We start from the raw sequence: 18,334 nt of genomic DNA on the forward strand, positions 1-18,334 counted from the left end.
TTTCTTAACATTTAGAAAAAAATTGATTTGAAGTGTAATGCAATTGAGTCATAGGAACAAGGATTGAATAAGGACTGAAACACTATTTTCTGTCAAGCTTACACACTATTTTAAAAAAATTTATTATAAATAATCTTATTTACATATGAATCACAGTGCAGTATCAACAAACGAGTCTGTACGACACATAGCGTCCAGCAGTTTCTGATTTGCGAATTATCTTCACAACCTAAAGCATAAAAAAGAATCTTTAATTAATTTAACTGCGGTAAACATAATAATTTAGTAAAATTTGATCAAATTAAAAGGAAGTCGTACCTGTCCTCTCCTCAACCCGTAGTATTTGGCAACAGGATCAAACGCCTGCATGCGCATAAGCAAATTTTCATTTAACTTGCTGGATAAATGTTAAGGAATTTCTTACAGTAGCCATACTGTATATCACAAAGAAAGAAAAACGAGATAAAGGAAGCAGGAAAAGGATACTATTTTTCAAAAAGGTCTTCTTTTTCCTGTGGAGATAATACTATGTGCTTTGGAACAAGTTCATGATCCATAATGTTGACTAATAATTCTTTTTCCAGAAACACTTCCAAACTGTACGTTGGGTTGAAGTCTACAACAGCCTGAAATGGAATAAGTTCAGTCATTTTAGCTCAGAGTTTTCTTGTCAGTTTTCTCTACATAAGCTACAAGGATTACCTTTTTAGCAACTGGAGTCAATGTATCTTGAACAATAAGTAATGCTTTCCCAACTTGCTCCTTCTGCATCTCCTGAACGTAACCAACAATGTTCGGCTTCCTCAGAACTTTTTCCTCAGAAAAAAATACAAATAGCTTCTCTAGAATAGGATAAAGTGAAAACATAAAAACGGGTTAACTAATTATCTTGTTTTCCATAATGTCTGAAGTGCAATCTACACAAAAACATAATTTTTCATGTGAATTACCGTCAGTGGTAGAGTGGGTGAACAACATCCTGAGTTTATTACGTAGGGGTTGGTCAGCGACAGACCTGAAATAGAAGACTACATGAATGTACTGAACTAGTTCCTACAGCATTGAAGTGACAAAGTTGGAAAGTATACAGTACCGGTTAAGCTTGTACATTTCTTTGAATTCATCCAAAGTTTCATCCAGCTCATCTTGAGTAACCAAGTACCCTCGATCATGACAGAGCTGAATCCAGACAGAGAGAAGCATGAATCCAAAACGTACAATGTTTATGCTGCTTATTTTCTTTTATACAAAAATAGAATAAAATGTAGGACCAGAATATTATAGAATAGGGATAGCCTTGAGAGCATGATTTTGATTAGGTTATGAAAGTTAGTGTTCTGTATATTGTATACAATTCTAAATGACGAGAAAGCAGAATATTAATCTGATCTTACCTGCATGATAGTTTTCTTCACTCTCCATAGCTGTTTGATTTCCAAACCACTGCTCATTTTCTCAGAATAAGGATTTTCCCGAACCTTGAGCGGAACACGTGAACGTGAACGCAATGTTTTGATTTTGATCCCGTTGAAGTTGTTGGGTTGGTAGCACGAAACACGGGATGAGAAATTTAGTGTGCGTGAAGCTGCCCTAGTGGCTCTTGAGGCATGGAGTATATCCGAGTATAGCTCCTTACTCCTTGTTAGTTAGTTGTTGTTGTAGTAGTAATACTTGGCATTCTCGGGCAAGGCCTCCAGTTCGTTGTTGAAACTGTCCCTCTGAGCCCACATTTCTCACATATCGATCGTGCCAGGACTTTTCTGGAAGGCTAAAATTTTGACTGTTGTTCCAATTTGAATTTGGGTGGGAACTATGCAGAAAAATAAGACAAAGAACTGTAGGATTTTCTTTTATTATTATTAGGCTATTTACACATTGCACAATATTTTTTTACGATTCACAAGGATTTCAATTGAGAAACTTGTCAGCTTTGAAGTCTGTAGAGCATGATATGGCCAACTGCTACAGAGGAGCAAAAAAATTATTTACACACAGCACAATCCTTTCTTCTTTGCTCAAAATCCATTAAAGACTCAACAGTTTCAAGACTGTCAGCACACAAGTCTGTAAGAGATGTATCGACCAGCTGTTTCAGAAGACCGAATAATTTTAACAACCTGCAACAATAAATAAGTAATCTTAGTCTGACTGAAAAAACAAAAGTCCTCATAAACTGGAAAAAAAAAAGAATGAAAACTGATCAAACAGAAAACAAAAAAGCAGGAAGCTATTTAATATTGACACATGGTTCATCCAAAACTAAAATTAGGTTTTGTTTCCTTTTTTTTTCTTTTACATTTCATCTGACTTTTCCCAGGAGGACTCAGCCCTGTTTTTTGGTCAGTTCACATGCTTACGCAAAAAATACTTTTGCCCAGAAAATTTCCATCATAACTTTCATTGTAGAAAACTTGAAGCAGTAGTGAGAAAGTGTTTTAATTTAAACTGCACATCACACTGTTATTCAGAGATTTTAGAGAAGCACATAATGCTACAAGGGATGCTACCACAGTTTACCATTACCTGGCCTCTTCTCAAACCGTAGTAGCGACATATAGGATCACCAGTCTGGATACGGGGTAAATTGTTCTCTTTCAGTTTGCTACATTACATTAAGGAAAATTGATTTGAGCCTCCAGTAATGTGATACACAAGATGAAATAAGATAACTGTGGTACAGGTACCATAAAAAGTGAAACCACAAATATCAAAGTCCCACCTTTACTTAAATTATCTTTTAAAAACGCAAATACTGCAAATTTTCCCTAGATGTGTCCATACCCTGCCCAGATAAGTAGAATGCATTCTTGAAACCCATAAAATTTGATAAACATGGGTTTCAACATGTGTAAATACCCAAGTCACACCACCTAGTGGGAACAAAACACAGTCAAATGAAGAGTGTATGCAGTCCTCCTGAAACTCTGTTGCCAACCAAAGGAGTATGGCACATCCGTGCGTTGGACTGCATGTACACCAAATTAGTTTGGTGTGGTATCAAAATAAGACAAAGAAGCAAAGCAAGCTATACAATGAATGTTTTTAAAAATAAGATGGTTCTGCTAAAACTTTAAGGAAATTTTATTCTTACCTGTCCTCTCTTTAAACCATAATATCTTGCAACTGGGTCACCAGCTTGGATACGCATTAACATATTTTCCTTAAGTTTGCTAAAAAATGTGTGTTAAGGAAGCAACAGCAGTAATTAAAAGCATAAAACATCAATCAACACAAGGTTAGTAAATTGGAGTCAATAGTATTCTAGAAAGAGCAACCATTAGATAAAATGAAAACAACAAAATTAGGATAATGCAGAATTATCCTGTAACACAGGGGCCTTTTCAAAGGATACTATCTAGCTAATAGCTCTGATTTTTCTTCGGGTGTCATAACAACATGTTCTGGAACAAGCTCATGCTCTGTAATATTAATAAGCAGCTCAGATTCTAAGAATTGTTCCAGAATGTATTTTGGGGCCATGTCTACCAGAGACTGAAACAAATAATATGAATTATGGCAGATACAATTTGGAATCAAATATTATAATTTAGAATCAAATATTATCGACGATTTCAAGTTCAAAAAAATCACCTGTTTGGCTGAAGGTGTCATGCCCTGCTGAACCACAATCATTGCCCTGTGAATATTTTCTTCTTGCATACGTTGACAGTAGGTTTTGATAGTTTTAATTCCTATTTTGGGTTCTTCAGGGAAGAAAACAAACATTTGGTCTGCAACAATCAGTTGTACATTAATAAGCAACGTTAAAATTGGCCCATTTATTTCAAATGGTAATGGATGAGCTATAATTACGAGTTAATCGATACCTGTAGGATCATCGTTGTGAGCGACAAGAACAATCAGATCAGCCCGAGACGGTTTCCTCTCACTAAGAATGAAAAGCAACACTGGTAATCATACGCCCTACAGTATGTTGATGACAATACCGTTATTACCTGTTACCACACCTAAAATTTACCTGGGTTTATCACCATACTGCTCTTTAAACTGCTCCAATGTTTGGTCAAGTTCATCTTGAGTTACCAAGTATCCACGGTCGTGGCAGAGCTGGAGGAATACAAGATTGTAAGGTCTAGTGTCTGATTACTGACTAGATATTAGAATAACCTATTCATTCAACATTCTAAAACAAGTAATCCACTAAGAGCGGGAAAGTTTTGAAAGATATCAAATCAAAACATAGGAAAGAGGTTAGAAAATTCAAACCGGTATATTTTAAATAAAACTTGGAGAGGTTCGTACCTGCATAACAGTTTTCTTCACGCGCCAGAGTTTGTAGCATTCCGCCTCGTCATCCATTACGCTTTGATACTTCGGTAAATCAGACGCTGAATGAAAATATAAAGGGAAAAGCTAAAAGTGTCTACAGCTTCAAACAAGGTGCCAGAGTTAGTGCCAATAATGGCCACCAGCCAGCACGTAGTTCCAATGGGGACACACAGATGGCGCTAGTAGGCTTGTAGGTTGGGTGTGTGCAGCAGACAGCAGACAGCCTGACGTTGGTGGTTCGACAGACAGTGTCAGCAGAGCCATTAAAGTTGTTCTGCTGCCACCTATCATTTTTTGCTCGAAAAGATTAAATAGGGAAACCAAAGAGACTGTCATCGTTCTGTGATACCTGGACGCTGCGCGTCTGCCTTGGAGTATCAAAAGGGCACAGGCAATAACCTCTGCAGTGCCAATATGCTGTTGAATGAATGAAAGCAACAGTGCAGCTTCTTGGTGCTGTCACTCTATACTACTCCACGGTCAGGGTCAAAGTGCGGCCACAATCGTGAATGATTCATCAGTATTTGAGCGGCACGAGGTGAGTCGCGAGCAGCTGAGTCTTAGTAGTGGTTTCCCACGCTTGCCCTAAGCACATCAAGAGTGAGTTGTGTAGATTTTCTCTTGCCCCAGTCATCAATCAATTGTGATCGGATGTCACATTCTTCATCTTCTACTGTCAAATTTTGTTTTAAATTGTTGCACGCGTGAAAAACAATCTTCTTTTCAAAATTATTTAATATTGTTACAAGTGTAGAATGTACAATGTTTTGGACACATTTTTTCATGTACATGTATTGATTAAGTGCAGGCTCAATACGCTTATGCATATTTGTTCCAAAACTGTGCACTAAGTTCCTTTGGCTTTGTGGTTTTCAGTGACGATGGGTCAGAGCAGCAGTGTGCCGCTGGGCGGAAGGAATAAATCTTTCCGCAGCAGCTGGCGGTCACCTTTTCCCCATCGCAATCGGGCTTGCAAAGGAAATCTCTCTGCAACATTCAACGTCTTAGATGTTGACACTAAGGTTTGTTCCATCTCTTGCGAGTTTAGACTGTATCTGGATGCCTACATTTAAAATGTAGTTCTAGCTAAGTGTTTGTAATAATGAAATTTGTGTTTTCCCCTAGATTGACCAATTGAATGTAAATTTGGCAAGTGAAGAAGAACTTATGACACTTCCTGATATTTCCCGTGCTGATGCTCACAATATTGTTGAATACAGACAGCGGCTGGGTCGCTTTAAGAAAGTTGAAGACCTAGCTCTTGTATCAGGAATTGGTGCGGATAAACTAGCTCTCATCAGACCAGAAATATGTGTAGCACCTAGACGTTCTCCTAGGTATTTTTTCAATCATTTCTTCACTTGAAAAGGTGTTGATTTACATTGATCATACTTTCTTCAAGGTTAACTTTCAAATCTTTTCAGCTGTGCCTCTTCAAGAGCTCAATCTACAGACAGCATTCATAGTGTGGATTCAAAGCCACTACCCCGACCAGTGCCTCTTCTGAATATCAATACAGCTACTGTCTTTGAGCTACAAGCTATACCAGGGTTTACCCAAGAAATAGCTGCAAACGTGATTGACTATAGAGATACCCATGGAAATTTTTCCACGTTAGATCACCTTACCAAAGTCAGCATCTATATTTCAAATGTTCTTAATTCTGCTTAATTCTTTTAATGAATAAACTATATCTGAAAATTTCAGGTTAAGGGTATTAATCACATCAGATTAGGAGCTGTTCGAGCAAGACTTACAGCTTGCTCAGAGAATGCGGCTGTACCAGTCCGCAATGGCTATGCATCCAGCTTCAATGTGGTTCATGGAACACCTAAAAGTTCACCAAAGCTGACAGCTAGCCATTCTTCTCAGCCAATTGCCAATGGAAAAATTTCAGGTACATACAACGTGTGTTGATTTTATTCTGGACTTTATGTGGGATTTAAACTATGAGTGAATCTTTTGAAATTTTATGATTTTCAGGTCATCGCAAAACCATGTCAGTTCCTGTCAAATTAGGACCAACAAGTAATGGTTTGGCTGTCCGTGACATTTTGGATGTGCTCTCTGCATGCTCGCCAAGGCCCATTGTTGAGGACCATTTTGACGGAAAAAGAAAAGGCAGACCTGCAATTAGAATGGCTACATGGAACCTTAGTGGGTTGTCCCTCGAAAAGGCAGAGAATCCTGGTGTCAAAGAGGTCATCTGCCGAACTATATTGGAGAATAGGTACCCTAATACCACTATCATATTTTATTTTTTTCTAAAATGTAGAATTAATGTAAGAAATAAATTTGGTGGTTCAGGTTCAGGTATAGGTAGAAAAGACTATTCCTCTTTGCCTGCAGTCTGCTCAGATTTCTCTAAATTGAATCCACACTTGTTATCTCTGTTATCTGGGAACAGTAGTTGACAATTGTCAAGATGGTGGTAGGGTGCTATCACTGTGTCTGAATGATAAGAAACAGGTGTTCTTCACTTCTTGTTGCTGTTGGAATCACAAAGTATGGCTTGCAGTGCATAGAGCGTGTACATAGCTTATACTGATCTGAGATTTTATCTGCTCAGTTAATATGAGTGAACATACCTTTGCCTTTCTCTCATATTTAGAGAAATATGAAGTATCTTGAGCCAGTCATTCACTTAACTGGTATAAAAAGAGACTATGCGTGCAAATAAATTCCTGCTCTAAACTTCTTTTTGTATTTCCTTTATTCATAGGTTTTCTCTGGTGGCACTGCAAGATGTTCTCCGGGTTGAAGCTCTTGAAAAGGTACTTAGCTGTGTACCTGCTGACATTGAGAATGCTGAAGCACTTCCAATTTTTCTCTTGATAAATTTTATCTTATCTAATCTTATCTCATCTTTCAATTTAGATTTGCAATGAGTTAAATTTTCCTTGTCTGAGGCGGATCAAAGATTGGAAAGAAAATTCACGCAGATGGCACCATCAGGTATGTCATTGGTAGTACTAATCAGGTTTCGCACTTGTTCTTTGTTCTTAGAATAATTTCTTGTTTTTTCTTTGTTTGTCTCAGAGCTGTAAAGGTCTTGGATTTCTGTGGGATGCAAATGATGGAGTAGCACTATCTGCAATTAACATGATAAAGCTTCTGGATTCTGATGACTTAGAAGTTCTTCATGCTGATTTTATGGTATTGCTTTTATTAAAGATAGTACCAATGAATTTTTTACTCTCAAATCAGTATCCAAATTTGGCAATCATAAATTCTCTTTATCCTTTTGTAGGTTGGGAATCATCGAATCTCTTTGGTAAATATTCATTTCCAGGAGCCGATCTCAAATGAAAGTCAAAATGAAATTCTTTCAGCTGTTCAAAAGCAACTAACTAAAGACCAAAATGACAAGCAAATAATTGTTGGTGACTTTTCATTCCCCCTTAAAAACACTGAAGGTTTGTTCTATTGTCTTTGATTTGGTAATTGTGTAATACCTACCAAGTGTAATTTTCTCATAATCTTTGACCTTCTAGACTGTGCATTATCGGTTGAATTTGATGCTGTTCTGCCACCAAGTGTCGTCACCAACAGTATTGCACTTAACCATCACAGTGGTGAAAATCCTTTTAATGATAACATATATTTGAATAAAACAATCCAAAAACAATTTACAGGTAAGTTAATTTAATTATTTCCACAATCTGGCCAAGAGTTGAAAATATTAAGCATTAACTTGACATTGCAGATATGAGTGGCGTGGTCCGTCAAGGTCTTACACATCTTGCTATTCCATATAGTTGGTCATGGGGTGGCCCAGCAAGTGAACATTGTCCAGTCTGGTGTGAACTGTATGTCGAGAAGATGCCTTTATCAACTAGCCCAACAAAACAAGGGTAAAATGCTTCTCTAGAGGAAAGATTAAAAAAATAAAAAAATAGAATTTTTATGTGGAACCAACATGAAATGTATTTTTGAGTCGAATGAACTGTTTCAATAACTTATTGTGTTGTTGTTCAAACATCATAAATAAATTTAATTCTATGTTAAAATATTTATTCTTAATGTGACTGTAACTTTTTAATTTTAACCAGACAAATTATTTTGTACTTGAATCTTACTATTAAATTCCACAATGCTGTGATCTTCAGTGCGTTTTGGCTCCTTATCAGAGCCCCTGGAAAACACATGTCACTCGTGTGTTCATCTAATTCCTTGCTTTGTACCTTTGTAAGTGCTCACTGATGTAATGTTAATATGAATAGTGATCATTTACCTTGTATTTAAGAATGCAATCAGGCATTGCAATTATTTTACGTTGTACTTTTTCATTGTATGTGATAAGTGTTGCCTAATATGAATATGTATAATGAGCTGAAAGCATTGCCTTTAATTTGCTGGCTTTAGTTGTACCTACACAGCAAAGGGCTCACAGTTCTTGATTCATACCTTCTAGCATATCTAATGTCACTAGGTACATTATTATTTACTATGACAGGTGATTCTCAGGCACTTTATTTGATTTTCTGTTATCAATTTCACCTTTTGCTCAATTCTCCAACCTCTCAACGATTTCAATGAGGGCTTTTTATTTTTAAGGGCTAGCAGCTATGTACTGTGAACGTAATAGTTAGTCATTTTATGTCAAATGTACTTTGTGAAAAATACTTTTTGTTATAATTTCATGTTATTGTTTTTGTTTACATTTCTTAGAGTTTAGCGACAACCATTCAATAGATTAGATCAAGTGCATATTCTGCCACTGTATTTCATTCATTGTTTTTCTATGACCATGTTGGTCAAAATTACTGCATAAAATTCATATCATTCACTAGCAAATGAATTTCATGTTATGTTTGCTTATGAATTTAGTTAACTATGTCTTCCCTGCATTGAAAATCAAAATGCATTAATTTGTCAATGCAGAACTGCATGGAAATATTTTCTTGCTGATAAATTTAACATGATAAACTTTGTTTTGAGGTGGTTTGGTGTTTGAAAGTTAATCAACACGCATGTTTAATGATTGTGCTCAATCTCAAATTATCAAGAACGCAGTACATTTAAAAACAAAACCAATGTTTTGTGTAAGTCTCTTCAGTTACCACAGACCTTGTCTCTAAGTCATAAAAGATTAACTTAGATACATAGATTAAAGGGCAATACACTTCAATGTATTTCTGTTAATTTAAAACCTTGTGACCCAGAAGATACCTTGTTGCAATCAAAGTTTGCTTTTCAAGATCTTTCTGTAGGATGTGACATTAGATCAACTGTGTGTTTGTGATGTCTAAGTGTCCTTCTCATGGAGCTGAATCTTCCTCACAAAGAAGTTCAACTCTGTCAAACCACATCCTGTTTCTTCTACAATAAACAAAAATGTAATTGGCGTGCGTACTAACTACACAGTCAAGCTCTGAGCCAGGAAATGAATCACCGCAAAGAAAGCTCAATAAACCACAGAGTGGAGTGAAATAACAATTGAGATTTTCAGCTTGGCACTATAGGATTACACAACTTCAACAGAATGAAAGTTACTCATTTAAAAAGATTTAATACAATAAATTACAACTCGTATTGTTGTTCAATTCTGATTGATGGTTTGAGAAAGAGACATTGAGAGAGGCTTCAAAATAATAAGCACATGCTAACATGCGCTTTAAGGAAAAAAAAAAACAACAGAAATCACATTTTAAACTTTTAAATACATAGTTGTTCTTAAATGCCACCTCTTAGAGCCAAAACAAGATGCAGTACTGATCCTCCTTGGACTTTATAATCTTGTGCAGTCTTGTCGTCATTCCTGCAAAGCAATAAAATACAAAAATAATTTAATAGATTAGATCATTGATTGCATGAACTGTTTGATGCTAGAATTGATACTCACATTTGCTTTCCAGAGAAAATAAGTCGCTGTTGTTGGGGTGGAATTCCTTCCTTCTCTTCAACTCGTTCCTTGATTCGCTCCACTTTATCGGTAGGTTCAATATCAATTTCAATCTGCACAGAAAAAGTCAACATGTAGGAACAGAAATAACCGGGAAATAACAGAAAGTTTAGGAAATTTCATGAAGATACGAGGAAACACTCTGAAAACTTACCTCCTTCCCTGTCAGTGTCTGAATACAGCATCATGCAAACAAAACAAAGGTAAAGGGAAAATGAATTAGACAAATGTAAACAGTTGACTATTTCTGACCAAGAATGAAATGTTACAGAGCACATAGCACAATGAACAGAGGGGTTGTTGACAGGTTAGATATTGAAGATGCTTCAAAACGAGAACTTAAATAAGAAAGTTAGCCTAGCTTAAAAAATTCGTCAGAAAATTTTAAGAACTACTCATTTTTTTCCACATTATGCAAAACGAAAAATACTTTTGGCGAAAAGTATTATGAACGATGAATGACTAGCCTACCGGTGGCTACCTGACAGATCAATGGTATTGCACTCACCTTGACCTTGATAAGCATTTTGAATACTTGTAATTAAAAGACGGTATACGGTAGAAAGCGTCAAATATGTCTCTCGACAAGTAGACAGTAGAAAAGTCCTCAATCAAATGTCTCAACGATCCTCCTTAACCTCAAAACTCAACAAACACAAAAGGCAAAACCCCCACTCGCGCCGACAGGGTGCTTTCCAGCAGCGCCACGGCTCACTTCTGACCCAATGTGACCAAAGGGTGGTACTCCCCCTCCCCCTCCCCTCCCTGATCTTCCCTCCGACAGAACGTGTGCGAAAATCAAAGCAAATGAAATTGCGGTGTCTAAGATGTGCAATTAAAGTTTATTCTGCTTCACATCGGCGTCTTAGGGGTACAGGGAGAGGCTTGTGTCTGCGATTCGACGATTGAGGAAGAGCCGGCCCAATTTCGCAAAATTATTTTAGCCGAATCGGGCTGAAGCAACTGAAGCCCGCTTTCCTACTACAGGATTGATCGAGATTGATTCAAATCACGAACGTCACGAAGCCGTCCGCTTCAAAGTACACTGCTGGACCAGACCGCAGCGTTGCTACCGTCTGGTGGGACGGCACACGACGGGCGTGGGTGGTGTCGTGGTGTACTTCCCTTCCACCATGCACCTGCATGCACGAACCATAGCACGAACCACCAAGGGGGGTGGATGGGTGGGTTCGTGGAACAGGTTGTTGCATCCAGCGATACTCGGTCATCCAGACGGCTGCTCAGCTCACGCTGCCGTTTGTGTGCGCGCGCGGTCTGGCAAGCTTGCGGCCTACCTGGCAGGCGATCCCTTTATCACCGCCTCTCCGCCTACAGTCCATTCCACGCAACGGCGTCCCCTGCGGCGTTCTTTGGGTGGAGGGTAATCCGATTCCCGGGATCGGAAATCCCCGACAAAAGGCTCAGGAATCAGAGAGTCGTGGCTCTGGTTCTGGGCGAGCATTCGTCGCTCTGTCTCTATCGCACTCATCAGGATCTCCGTAAGGGTGCGACAGAGACAGAGAGAAGAACCACGCTGGATTCCACAACGGAGGAGTGCTACGCGCCACTTTTTCTGATCAGCGCTTTGCAGTGTGATTACGAATCCTAGAAAAACCTTGCACTGCTCTTGGACGTGTACGATAGGAGATAGTGGGTTGCCTCGGAGCTTGTTGCCAACTAGTGCTTGACCATGACCGTGCCATGTGCTTCCGTCCTGCGAGGCACGAGCCGCCTCGAGTGGCTAGCCTGTTTAAGTCCCCGAACGGCACTTTTTTCGAGAACTTTAGGGTAGAGTGGGCTGTTGCGCGTCATCCATGTAGCAGTGTACTGCTACACAATGTTTGCTGCTGTTGAGCTAGGAGTGTTTCTGTCGCACCCACACCCACGCGGTCCGTTCCCGTTCCCACGGCATTCGCCCAAGAGGGCCTTGGCAGGTGGCTCACTAGGTGGCCCCCGGCACGCCGCCGCAAGCTTCCGGGCCATTGGCAATCAATCGATATTTCTATCATTTTTCCCCCCCTCCTCCACCTAACTGCTTCAAAAGTGGCAAAGGCTAAAGTAAGAGTAGACGCAATCACAAGAATAGGTTTTATTTTGTTGATAGATAATTAATAACAGCTTCTAGATAAAATACATATACAAATGTATAAAGTACACAGGTATACAATCTAAAATTCCATGAGCTAGATTACATCTTTTATGTACAGGCCAGGTGTGTCCTGGTCACAAATTAAACTGGGGTCACTATAATTTTCTTTTGTTGCACTAAATGGTTTTAATGACAAATAATAAAGGATATTGGAAATCAGGAATCCACTGATATGGCATCACAGAAATACAAGATACAAATTCATTCAAAGGCAATGCATTACACTAAGATTCTTTTCAAAACTTCTATGAGGGATTGCGGGTACCCTTGGGATCACGGAAACACATCAACTGAAGTCTCATCCTTGATCTGAAGTGGTTCAAGACGGTTTCCACATTCCTGCAATAGAAAAGCAACATTTAAAAAAATCACATCAAAATCCTTAGCTTACAGTTCCATTTGCCATTCACAAGTCAAAATAAATAATATGCCAATAGTTAAGCTATATGAGAGTCTGCTGTTCCACTGATCTTTGAATGTCTAAGACTTGATATAATGATTTTCAAGTAGTTGTACTTACTTTTTACCCTGAGTATCGCTCAACCGGGGCACAGCTTCCAGAGCCTCATCAAAAAAGGCCCTAAAGATAAGAAGAGTTTTAGAGAACAAAAGGAAGGGTCTGATAGGTCAAATGAGAGTGGGTAGATAAGGTGGCACTTACTCTGCTGTAGGGGTAGAGTAAACTTGTACAGCTTCTCGGATGGCTGCAATATCTGCACAAGCTTGCTCTGTTCCATGTACATTGAATTTTCTGTCCAAGCAAACCATGAGTCTGGCCAGTTCTTCTGCTACAGTTTCTACCAACTGTGGAAGAACCCTCCAGACCAGACCAGGAGATATACTGTGCACCTACAAAATCAAAATGGAAAAAAATAAATTAAAAAACTGGATTTTTTGCAGAGAAGAAAGGAGACATAGGGACACAAACCTCTGAATGAACACTTATAAGATTAGTCAAAAGTTCTTTCACATATGGCCTCACATCTGCTGGTTTCACGGCAGTATCCCAATTAAAATTGCCAATGTACATAGAGGGCTCAATTGTGCCCACTAATGGGTCCGAGCGTTGCTCTAAGTACGCATCCAACACCCTCTGATCAAGCTCAGCCAGAGCCTTATTGACAGCTGCCAAAGGCCCTGTCTGAGCAGGGAGTTGATAGCGAGCAAACAAATCAGCAATTCGAGGCAAGAGCACACATTTTGTGTACTCAATATTACTTAACACACTCAACAACCGTTGCTCCCAAGCCTGCAAAACAAAATTAAAATATAAAAGAATGCTCTGACAAAGAGTCTGATGGATTTATCTTCAAGGTTTGAAGAAACCACTCACCGGGCCAGTTTCTTTATCTTTGTTCCGCCCTTTATCCATGACAGAATCAGAGCCCCTAAATATAGAAGGTGAACCTATCATCTGAGATGCTCCCAGAGAATCACCAGCCATGGCATCACTACCTAATGCCAATTTATCAAGAACCTGCAAAATGGATGGAATAGGATAAGAAAGGGCACACACAATTGTGTCCTAAAATTTCATGTGAACCAATTTGTTGTTACCTCAACAAAACCCAACAGCATATTGAGTATTAAGTTGTTCAAGTCCCTTTGGACAACATTGGATTCAAGGAGGGGAGTTTCCCTCAGGTCAGCTAATAAAACAGAATCTTTGGCAAGTTGTAAAGCTTCTGCAACTACTCTCTCACACTCTGCAGGCTGTGAAAAATAATGAGAAAACCATTCCATAAGCAAAACTGAGGTGCAGAAACTCTAAGCCTCAAATCAAAAACTTATACAGTACTCACCAGATGTGTAATACCACCATGTTCTCCATCAAATTGAATGTTCCATGACTCTTGAGTATGAAGATTACGAATTGATTCTCCAGCTTGTTTCATAAGAGTGCTCATGCAGTGTACCCTGGAAACAAATTCAATGGAAAACGCATTAATATATAAAAATTAAGTAATGGGTATCAATGCAAAAAAAAATACCATCACTTACCTGAGGTCAAATATCAGACTAGCAACTATGTCAAGTACTTCACTTGGTAAATCCAACCGGATAAGTGAGGAGTACCCCTGACGAAGAGCTCTTAGACAATGTGGCAGCCATGGACCCAGGCCTTCCATTCCTCGAGAATGCCAAACACCATAGCTTGCTCTTTCAGCTGCTGGAGTCTTTACTAAGGTGTGAGGCATGAGAGCAGCTCGCAGGAGTCCAGAGAACAAGGAAATTCCCGCCAGCACCAGTTTCTACAGGTTGACAATCAAACACACTGAATAATCTGCAATCTCGTAAAAAATGACAAGGAAAAATAAACAAAAACATTACCTTGAAATCCTGCTGCCGGCCAGGAACTACCTTGACTTGAAGCTCTCCAGTAAAGTAAGCCTGCCCAAGTTTCCAGAAATCTGGAAACCGCTCTGATATTGTATCTGCTAGTTCTTCAGTAAGCAACACTCTAGCAGGTACACTGGCCTAGGGTTTTAGAAACATAGTCAAAGTAACAAGACCACAATTGTAATTTTGTTTCCATATTTTTTTAAACATACCTGCCAATCAGTATTTTGATTCGATGAACTTGCACCTTTGCTCTTGCTGCTTTTAGGTGTTTTGCCTGAATAACAAAAACATATTAGAGCAATGTTTGTATTTATAAAGCAACATGTTTTAAAAAAATGTACAACTGACTGACCTCCTTCTTCCAAAGCAGTTTGTTCTTGGGTGAGATGAGTATCCCTGCACTGTATCATGGTTGCTGCAAGATGACGGGAATGGCAAGAAATAGCATCCCATGCAGGGTCTCCACCAACCTCCAAATTGACTAAGTTCCTGAAAAATTGGTTCATTTTCTGTTAACAAACAGCTCCATAAATTCACATAAATGAAGATCTACTGTGGTTTCAATGTAGGATTGGAACTACCGAATGAGCTTTTTCTGTGCCTCCAGTGTAGTTGGTGCATCCTCAAGTCGATGGTGAAGAAGCTCTCGTAATTGAGCAATTCTTGATTCTACCTCAGCAAGGACTTTTTTAAATACCTAAAAAACGGGCCTTTTTAAAGCACTGTTCAACATTCTTTCCAATACACATCAAGTTTGAGACTTACAGGCACTTCAGTATTTCCAAACAAATTCATTACTCGGGCATAGTCATTAATGACTGCATCATAGTCTCCCTTTTTGATATTCTTTTCAATTGCACCAGGAAGACCAAATAGGAAGCGGAATCGTTGGAGAACTGCTAACGCACTACGAGTTGCATCGGCACGTTCACGCCGAGAAAGGACGTCTTCAAATAGTTTATTAGCTTCAAGCATGGACTCTACAAGAGATGGGGAAAATAGAATAAAGGTCAAGTACAAAAGAAAGTATTCAATGTCTGGTAGCAAAATTTAAAAACTCATTACCTTTGATAGCAGCTTCCAGTCGAATGGTGGGGTCTTGACCCTGCTTCTCTACATCCTCTTCAAATCTTTCTTTCAGATGGGCCAAAGTATCTAACTGTTCCATTACTGATCCAACATTAGACTGCAAAGTAAAGCCAAAGTTCAAGTATATTCTGTGTATTTAAAATTATACTTCAGAAACTACAAAATATTTTTGGCACCTGACCTTAATGAATGAGAGCTGTCCTTCTTTCTGGCCATCGACTTTCCGCCTGAGAAAGGCAAGTCCAGCACGTAGGTCATCAAATGGAGTGGCATGATGTCTCTCAAGAAGAAACCAGCCAGCTGCAAAATTTTCAGAGGATAGATCGCCAGACCCTCCAGGAAATAGCTTATGCAGACCATCTTCGGGAAACTTTTGCCTAGAAAGAAAAATATATTGCAGTGAATGAGTGACCCCTTCTTGCACATTATTAGAAGTTAAAGGTGAGGCACACTTACTCAACACCCTCAATAGAAATGCCAAGAGGATCGTCATGTTGGTATGTTGTGGGCGTTAGACCTCTCCGGCCCCACCACATCTTGCGCAGTGGTGCCTCTTCAACCCACACAGCACTCTCCTTCATTGGACCTATCATCTCATGATACCCCCGAAATTCAACAGTCGATGTTCCTCGCCCACCAGACCGAGTTGTCACAAGAATTTCTCCTTTTCCTTTGCCTGGACCTGACCTGGCGATAATTTTGTTGGGAGACTTCCATTCTGCTGAGAGGAGGCAGTCACATCCGCATATTGTAAGGCCTGACAACAAGAACAGAATGACCATTGTAATTTCAGATCATCCAATCAAACATGTTGAGAAAAAATAAGTTAAGACATTTTTGACAGGTAGCAAACAACATAACCTTCGAAAACCTACTTAGGAGGTAAAATATCGACAGCTGAGCCAATCTAAGCCTTACCACTTAAATCCGAGGCAGTTTTGCCCAGGAACTCTCCACGGACAGTGACTCGAGTTCCAGGAGGTCCTTCTTTCGGCGACACGCCAGTGACAATTGGAGGAGGACCCATTTTAACCTTATTTTCGCCCCTTCACAGGGGAAGACCGCAGAAATGGGTTAACAGGTCCAAGCCAAGTGAAGAAGCATATCTGCTCGATAGACCATATCTATCGTCGTTGATCACCGCAGCCAAACATTTTCTCAGTTGAGAAAATCACTGCACAAATACACATACAAATATCAACTGTGCGCTGTGCGCGGATGACAGCAGCCTCCTACTCCACCACCAACACAAGTACGTCATTGAGTTATGAGAAATTCTGTCAGCATGTATGAGAAACTCAGCGAGCGCGAATACACCCCCTCCTGTCAATACCCCTCGCTCCAGATGAGTGCTGCCGTTGCACGCTAGGTGGCGTCTGTGTTGTTGGGCTCGACTCCAACGACACCACCACCGCCTCCACAGTCCCTTCTCTTCGGTTCCAGTATCGGTAAACAGGCTTGTTGCTAAAATGAAAACCACCCTCTCCCTCACCCTCCCTGCCTCCATCCAGGGCGATCTTTCCTGCTCCGCCCCGTTGCGATTGTGTCCCTGTAGTAACTGCTCTAGCCGCACGGCTCCGTTATAGCTGCCATCGCATCCAATATCAGGTGCATGTTCCCGTAATATTATTCTGGCCCGGAGCCGACTGCGGCTCGCTAGTGTGACGACTGAGTGTGCACGTGCACGAAGGGATGCTGCAAGTAGCTGCGTTACCGAACCGATAGGAACGTTTGATTGGTTCCTGTACATTGTGTTCCAAGAATTACAATCTTCACCGCGGGCTGCGCTGTCCAGAGTCCACGGCAGCTTCATCGTCACAGCAAGGGGCGAAGGCGCCTGGCAAGGCAGGAGCCAAAGCTGGCTTGAGGAAGGTTAGGTTAGGTTAGGGCAGAAAAAGCGCGGGAAGTCGTGTTCGGCGTACCGAGATTAAAGAAACGAACCGGCCGATTCGACGGGGCGGCGGCGGTCCACCAGGTCCAGCAAGTCGCAGCCAGTCGCAGCAGCGAGCGACAGAAATGGTGGAGACGGAGCGGCCGGGGGAGTGAGAAAGTGGGAGTGAGACAGAGAGCAGCGGCGTGCCCGACGCGGCCCGACGCGGCCCCTGGGGAGTCACCAGGATGAACCCTTTGTGGGGTCTTTCCGTTTTATACCAGAGGGCAGAGAGCAATTTCAATTTTATTATGCGGTGCAGAATTTTTCCCAATTTCCATATTAGGCTTAAACCAATCTCCCGCATAGGTTTTCATATCTCCCCCGTTTTATGGCTTCTCCTCGGCTCGCAGCGCTCTGCCCCTACACCCCGCTCCCCACCCCTCCCCCCGCCCCGACTACCCTTTCCACCTTGCCGACTGGGCTGGGTTAGGCTGGGCCAGCGTCCTCGTCCTCCTGGCTCGGGGCCGCGCGACAAACTCACCACGCCTCTGGGCGATTTGGCTCCGGAATACATTCCATACCCAGCGTCGCTCGGAGAGACCTTGACTGCGTTCACGAGACTAACCTAACCTAACCTATAACCGTGCTGACGCGGGGTGTTTCAGAACTGGGAGGTATTTTAGAT

General features: G+C 40.5%; 5 protein-coding genes across 7 annotated transcripts; 1 reads left to right on the forward strand and 4 right to left on the reverse strand.

The window, feature by feature from the left end:
- Positions 1-85: 85 nt before the first annotated feature.
- On the reverse strand, positions 86-1,558 carry LOC117641987 (DNA-directed RNA polymerases I, II, and III subunit RPABC1-like). The gene is made up of 7 exons (XM_034379706.1): positions 1,395-1,558; positions 1,094-1,179; positions 951-1,015; positions 703-842; positions 487-626; positions 319-397; positions 86-229 (listed from the first exon to the last, which is right to left on the reverse strand). Exons 1-7 carry the CDS (start codon positions 1,449-1,451, stop codon positions 164-166), a joined length of 633 nt encoding a protein of 210 aa, XP_034235597.1. The 5' UTR covers positions 1,452-1,558; the 3' UTR covers positions 86-163.
- Positions 1,559-1,833: 275 nt separating this feature from the next.
- Positions 1,834-4,504, reverse strand: LOC117641986 (DNA-directed RNA polymerases I, II, and III subunit RPABC1). 2 transcript variants are annotated; one of them, XM_034379705.1, is made up of 7 exons: positions 4,264-4,504; positions 3,980-4,068; positions 3,828-3,889; positions 3,592-3,731; positions 3,353-3,492; positions 2,524-2,602; positions 1,834-2,117 (listed from the first exon to the last, which is right to left on the reverse strand). In XM_034379705.1, the coding sequence occupies exons 1-7, from the start codon at positions 4,318-4,320 to the stop codon at positions 2,052-2,054; spliced, it is 633 nt and encodes a 210-aa protein (XP_034235596.1). In that variant the 5' UTR covers positions 4,321-4,504; the 3' UTR covers positions 1,834-2,051. The 2 variants fall into 2 exon arrangements, with proteins under 2 accessions (XP_034235596.1, XP_034235595.1); XM_034379704.1 differs by lacking the exon at positions 2,524-2,602 and adding an exon at positions 3,092-3,170.
- A 22-nt stretch (positions 4,505-4,526) lies between these two features.
- Positions 4,527-9,421, forward strand: LOC117641985 (endonuclease/exonuclease/phosphatase family domain-containing protein 1-like). Of its 2 annotated transcripts, none has more exons than XM_034379703.1 (12): positions 4,527-4,828; positions 5,167-5,312; positions 5,416-5,627; positions 5,715-5,922; positions 5,998-6,187; positions 6,274-6,520; positions 7,013-7,064; positions 7,168-7,245; positions 7,330-7,446; positions 7,541-7,706; positions 7,785-7,925; positions 7,997-9,421. In XM_034379703.1, exons 2-12 carry the CDS (start codon positions 5,172-5,174, stop codon positions 8,146-8,148), a joined length of 1,704 nt encoding a protein of 567 aa, XP_034235594.1. In that variant the 5' UTR covers positions 4,527-4,828; positions 5,167-5,171; the 3' UTR covers positions 8,149-9,421. The 2 variants fall into 2 exon arrangements, with proteins under 2 accessions (XP_034235594.1, XP_034235593.1); XM_034379702.1 differs by having other exon boundaries at positions 4,823-4,890.
- Positions 9,422-9,782: 361 nt separating this feature from the next.
- Positions 9,783-10,913, reverse strand: LOC117641989 (NEDD8). The gene is made up of 4 exons (XM_034379707.1): positions 10,704-10,913; positions 10,350-10,367; positions 10,136-10,248; positions 9,783-10,051 (listed from the first exon to the last, which is right to left on the reverse strand). Exons 1-4 carry the CDS (start codon positions 10,719-10,721, stop codon positions 9,967-9,969), a joined length of 234 nt encoding a protein of 77 aa, XP_034235598.1. The 5' UTR covers positions 10,722-10,913; the 3' UTR covers positions 9,783-9,966.
- A 1,356-nt stretch (positions 10,914-12,269) lies between these two features.
- Positions 12,270-17,038, reverse strand: LOC117641984 (exocyst complex component 2). The gene is made up of 17 exons (XM_034379701.1): positions 16,695-17,038; positions 16,233-16,533; positions 15,958-16,153; positions 15,753-15,873; positions 15,453-15,667; positions 15,269-15,384; positions 15,040-15,176; positions 14,897-14,961; positions 14,676-14,822; positions 14,346-14,596; positions 14,147-14,261; positions 13,902-14,057; positions 13,678-13,821; positions 13,273-13,593; positions 13,006-13,193; positions 12,865-12,924; positions 12,270-12,683 (listed from the first exon to the last, which is right to left on the reverse strand). The coding sequence occupies exons 1-17, from the start codon at positions 16,801-16,803 to the stop codon at positions 12,590-12,592; spliced, it is 2,736 nt and encodes a 911-aa protein (XP_034235592.1). The 5' UTR covers positions 16,804-17,038; the 3' UTR covers positions 12,270-12,589.
- Positions 17,039-18,334: the final 1,296 nt, after the last annotated feature.

This window comes from Thrips palmi, unplaced genomic scaffold (assembly GCF_012932325.1).
Source record: "Thrips palmi isolate BJ-2018 unplaced genomic scaffold, TpBJ-2018v1 HiC_scaffold_16, whole genome shotgun sequence".
NCBI lineage: Eukaryota > Metazoa > Arthropoda > Insecta > Thysanoptera > Thripidae > Thrips > Thrips palmi.

What these genes read in the sequence shown, in the direction of transcription:
- LOC117641984 (XM_034379701.1), bottom strand. Translation starts at nt 16,803, where the DNA reads ATGGGTCCTCCTCCAATTGTCACTGGCGTGTCGCCGAAAGAAGGACCT. An exon ending in ATTTCTATTGAGGGTGTTGA is followed by an intron (nt 16,154 to 16,232) that starts GTAAGTGTGCCT and finishes TTTTCTTTCTAG; the next exon opens with GCAAAAGTTTCCCGAAGATG. An exon ending in GCACAGAAAAAGCTCATTCG is followed by an intron (nt 15,177 to 15,268) that starts GTAGTTCCAATC and finishes CCAATTTTTCAG; the next exon opens with GAACTTAGTCAATTTGGAGG.
- LOC117641989 (XM_034379707.1), bottom strand. An exon ending in ATTTTCTCTGGAAAGCAAAT is followed by an intron (nt 10,052 to 10,135) that starts GTGAGTATCAAT and finishes ATTGCTTTGCAG; the next exon opens with GAATGACGACAAGACTGCAC.
- LOC117641985 (XM_034379702.1), top strand. An exon ending in TGCCAATGGAAAAATTTCAG is followed by an intron (nt 6,188 to 6,273) that starts GTACATACAACG and finishes TATGATTTTCAG; the next exon opens with GTCATCGCAAAACCATGTCA. An exon ending in CCCCCTTAAAAACACTGAAG is followed by an intron (nt 7,707 to 7,784) that starts GTTTGTTCTATT and finishes TTGACCTTCTAG; the next exon opens with ACTGTGCATTATCGGTTGAA.
- LOC117641987 (XM_034379706.1), bottom strand. Translation starts at nt 1,451, where the DNA reads ATGAGCAGTGGTTTGGAAATCAAACAGCTATGGAGAGTGAAGAAAACT. An exon ending in TGACTCCAGTTGCTAAAAAG is followed by an intron (nt 627 to 702) that starts GTAATCCTTGTA and finishes ATTCCATTTCAG; the next exon opens with GCTGTTGTAGACTTCAACCC. An exon ending in ACGGGTTGAGGAGAGGACAG is followed by an intron (nt 230 to 318) that starts GTACGACTTCCT and finishes TTTATGCTTTAG; the next exon opens with GTTGTGAAGATAATTCGCAA.
- LOC117641986 (XM_034379705.1), bottom strand. Translation starts at nt 4,320, where the DNA reads ATGGATGACGAGGCGGAATGCTACAAACTCTGGCGCGTGAAGAAAACT. An exon ending in TGAAGAAAACTGTTATGCAG is followed by an intron (nt 4,069 to 4,263) that starts GTACGAACCTCT and finishes GTATTCCTCCAG; the next exon opens with CTCTGCCACGACCGTGGATA. An exon ending in TCACAACGATGATCCTACAG is followed by an intron (nt 3,732 to 3,827) that starts GTATCGATTAAC and finishes TGATTGTTGCAG; the next exon opens with ACCAAATGTTTGTTTTCTTC.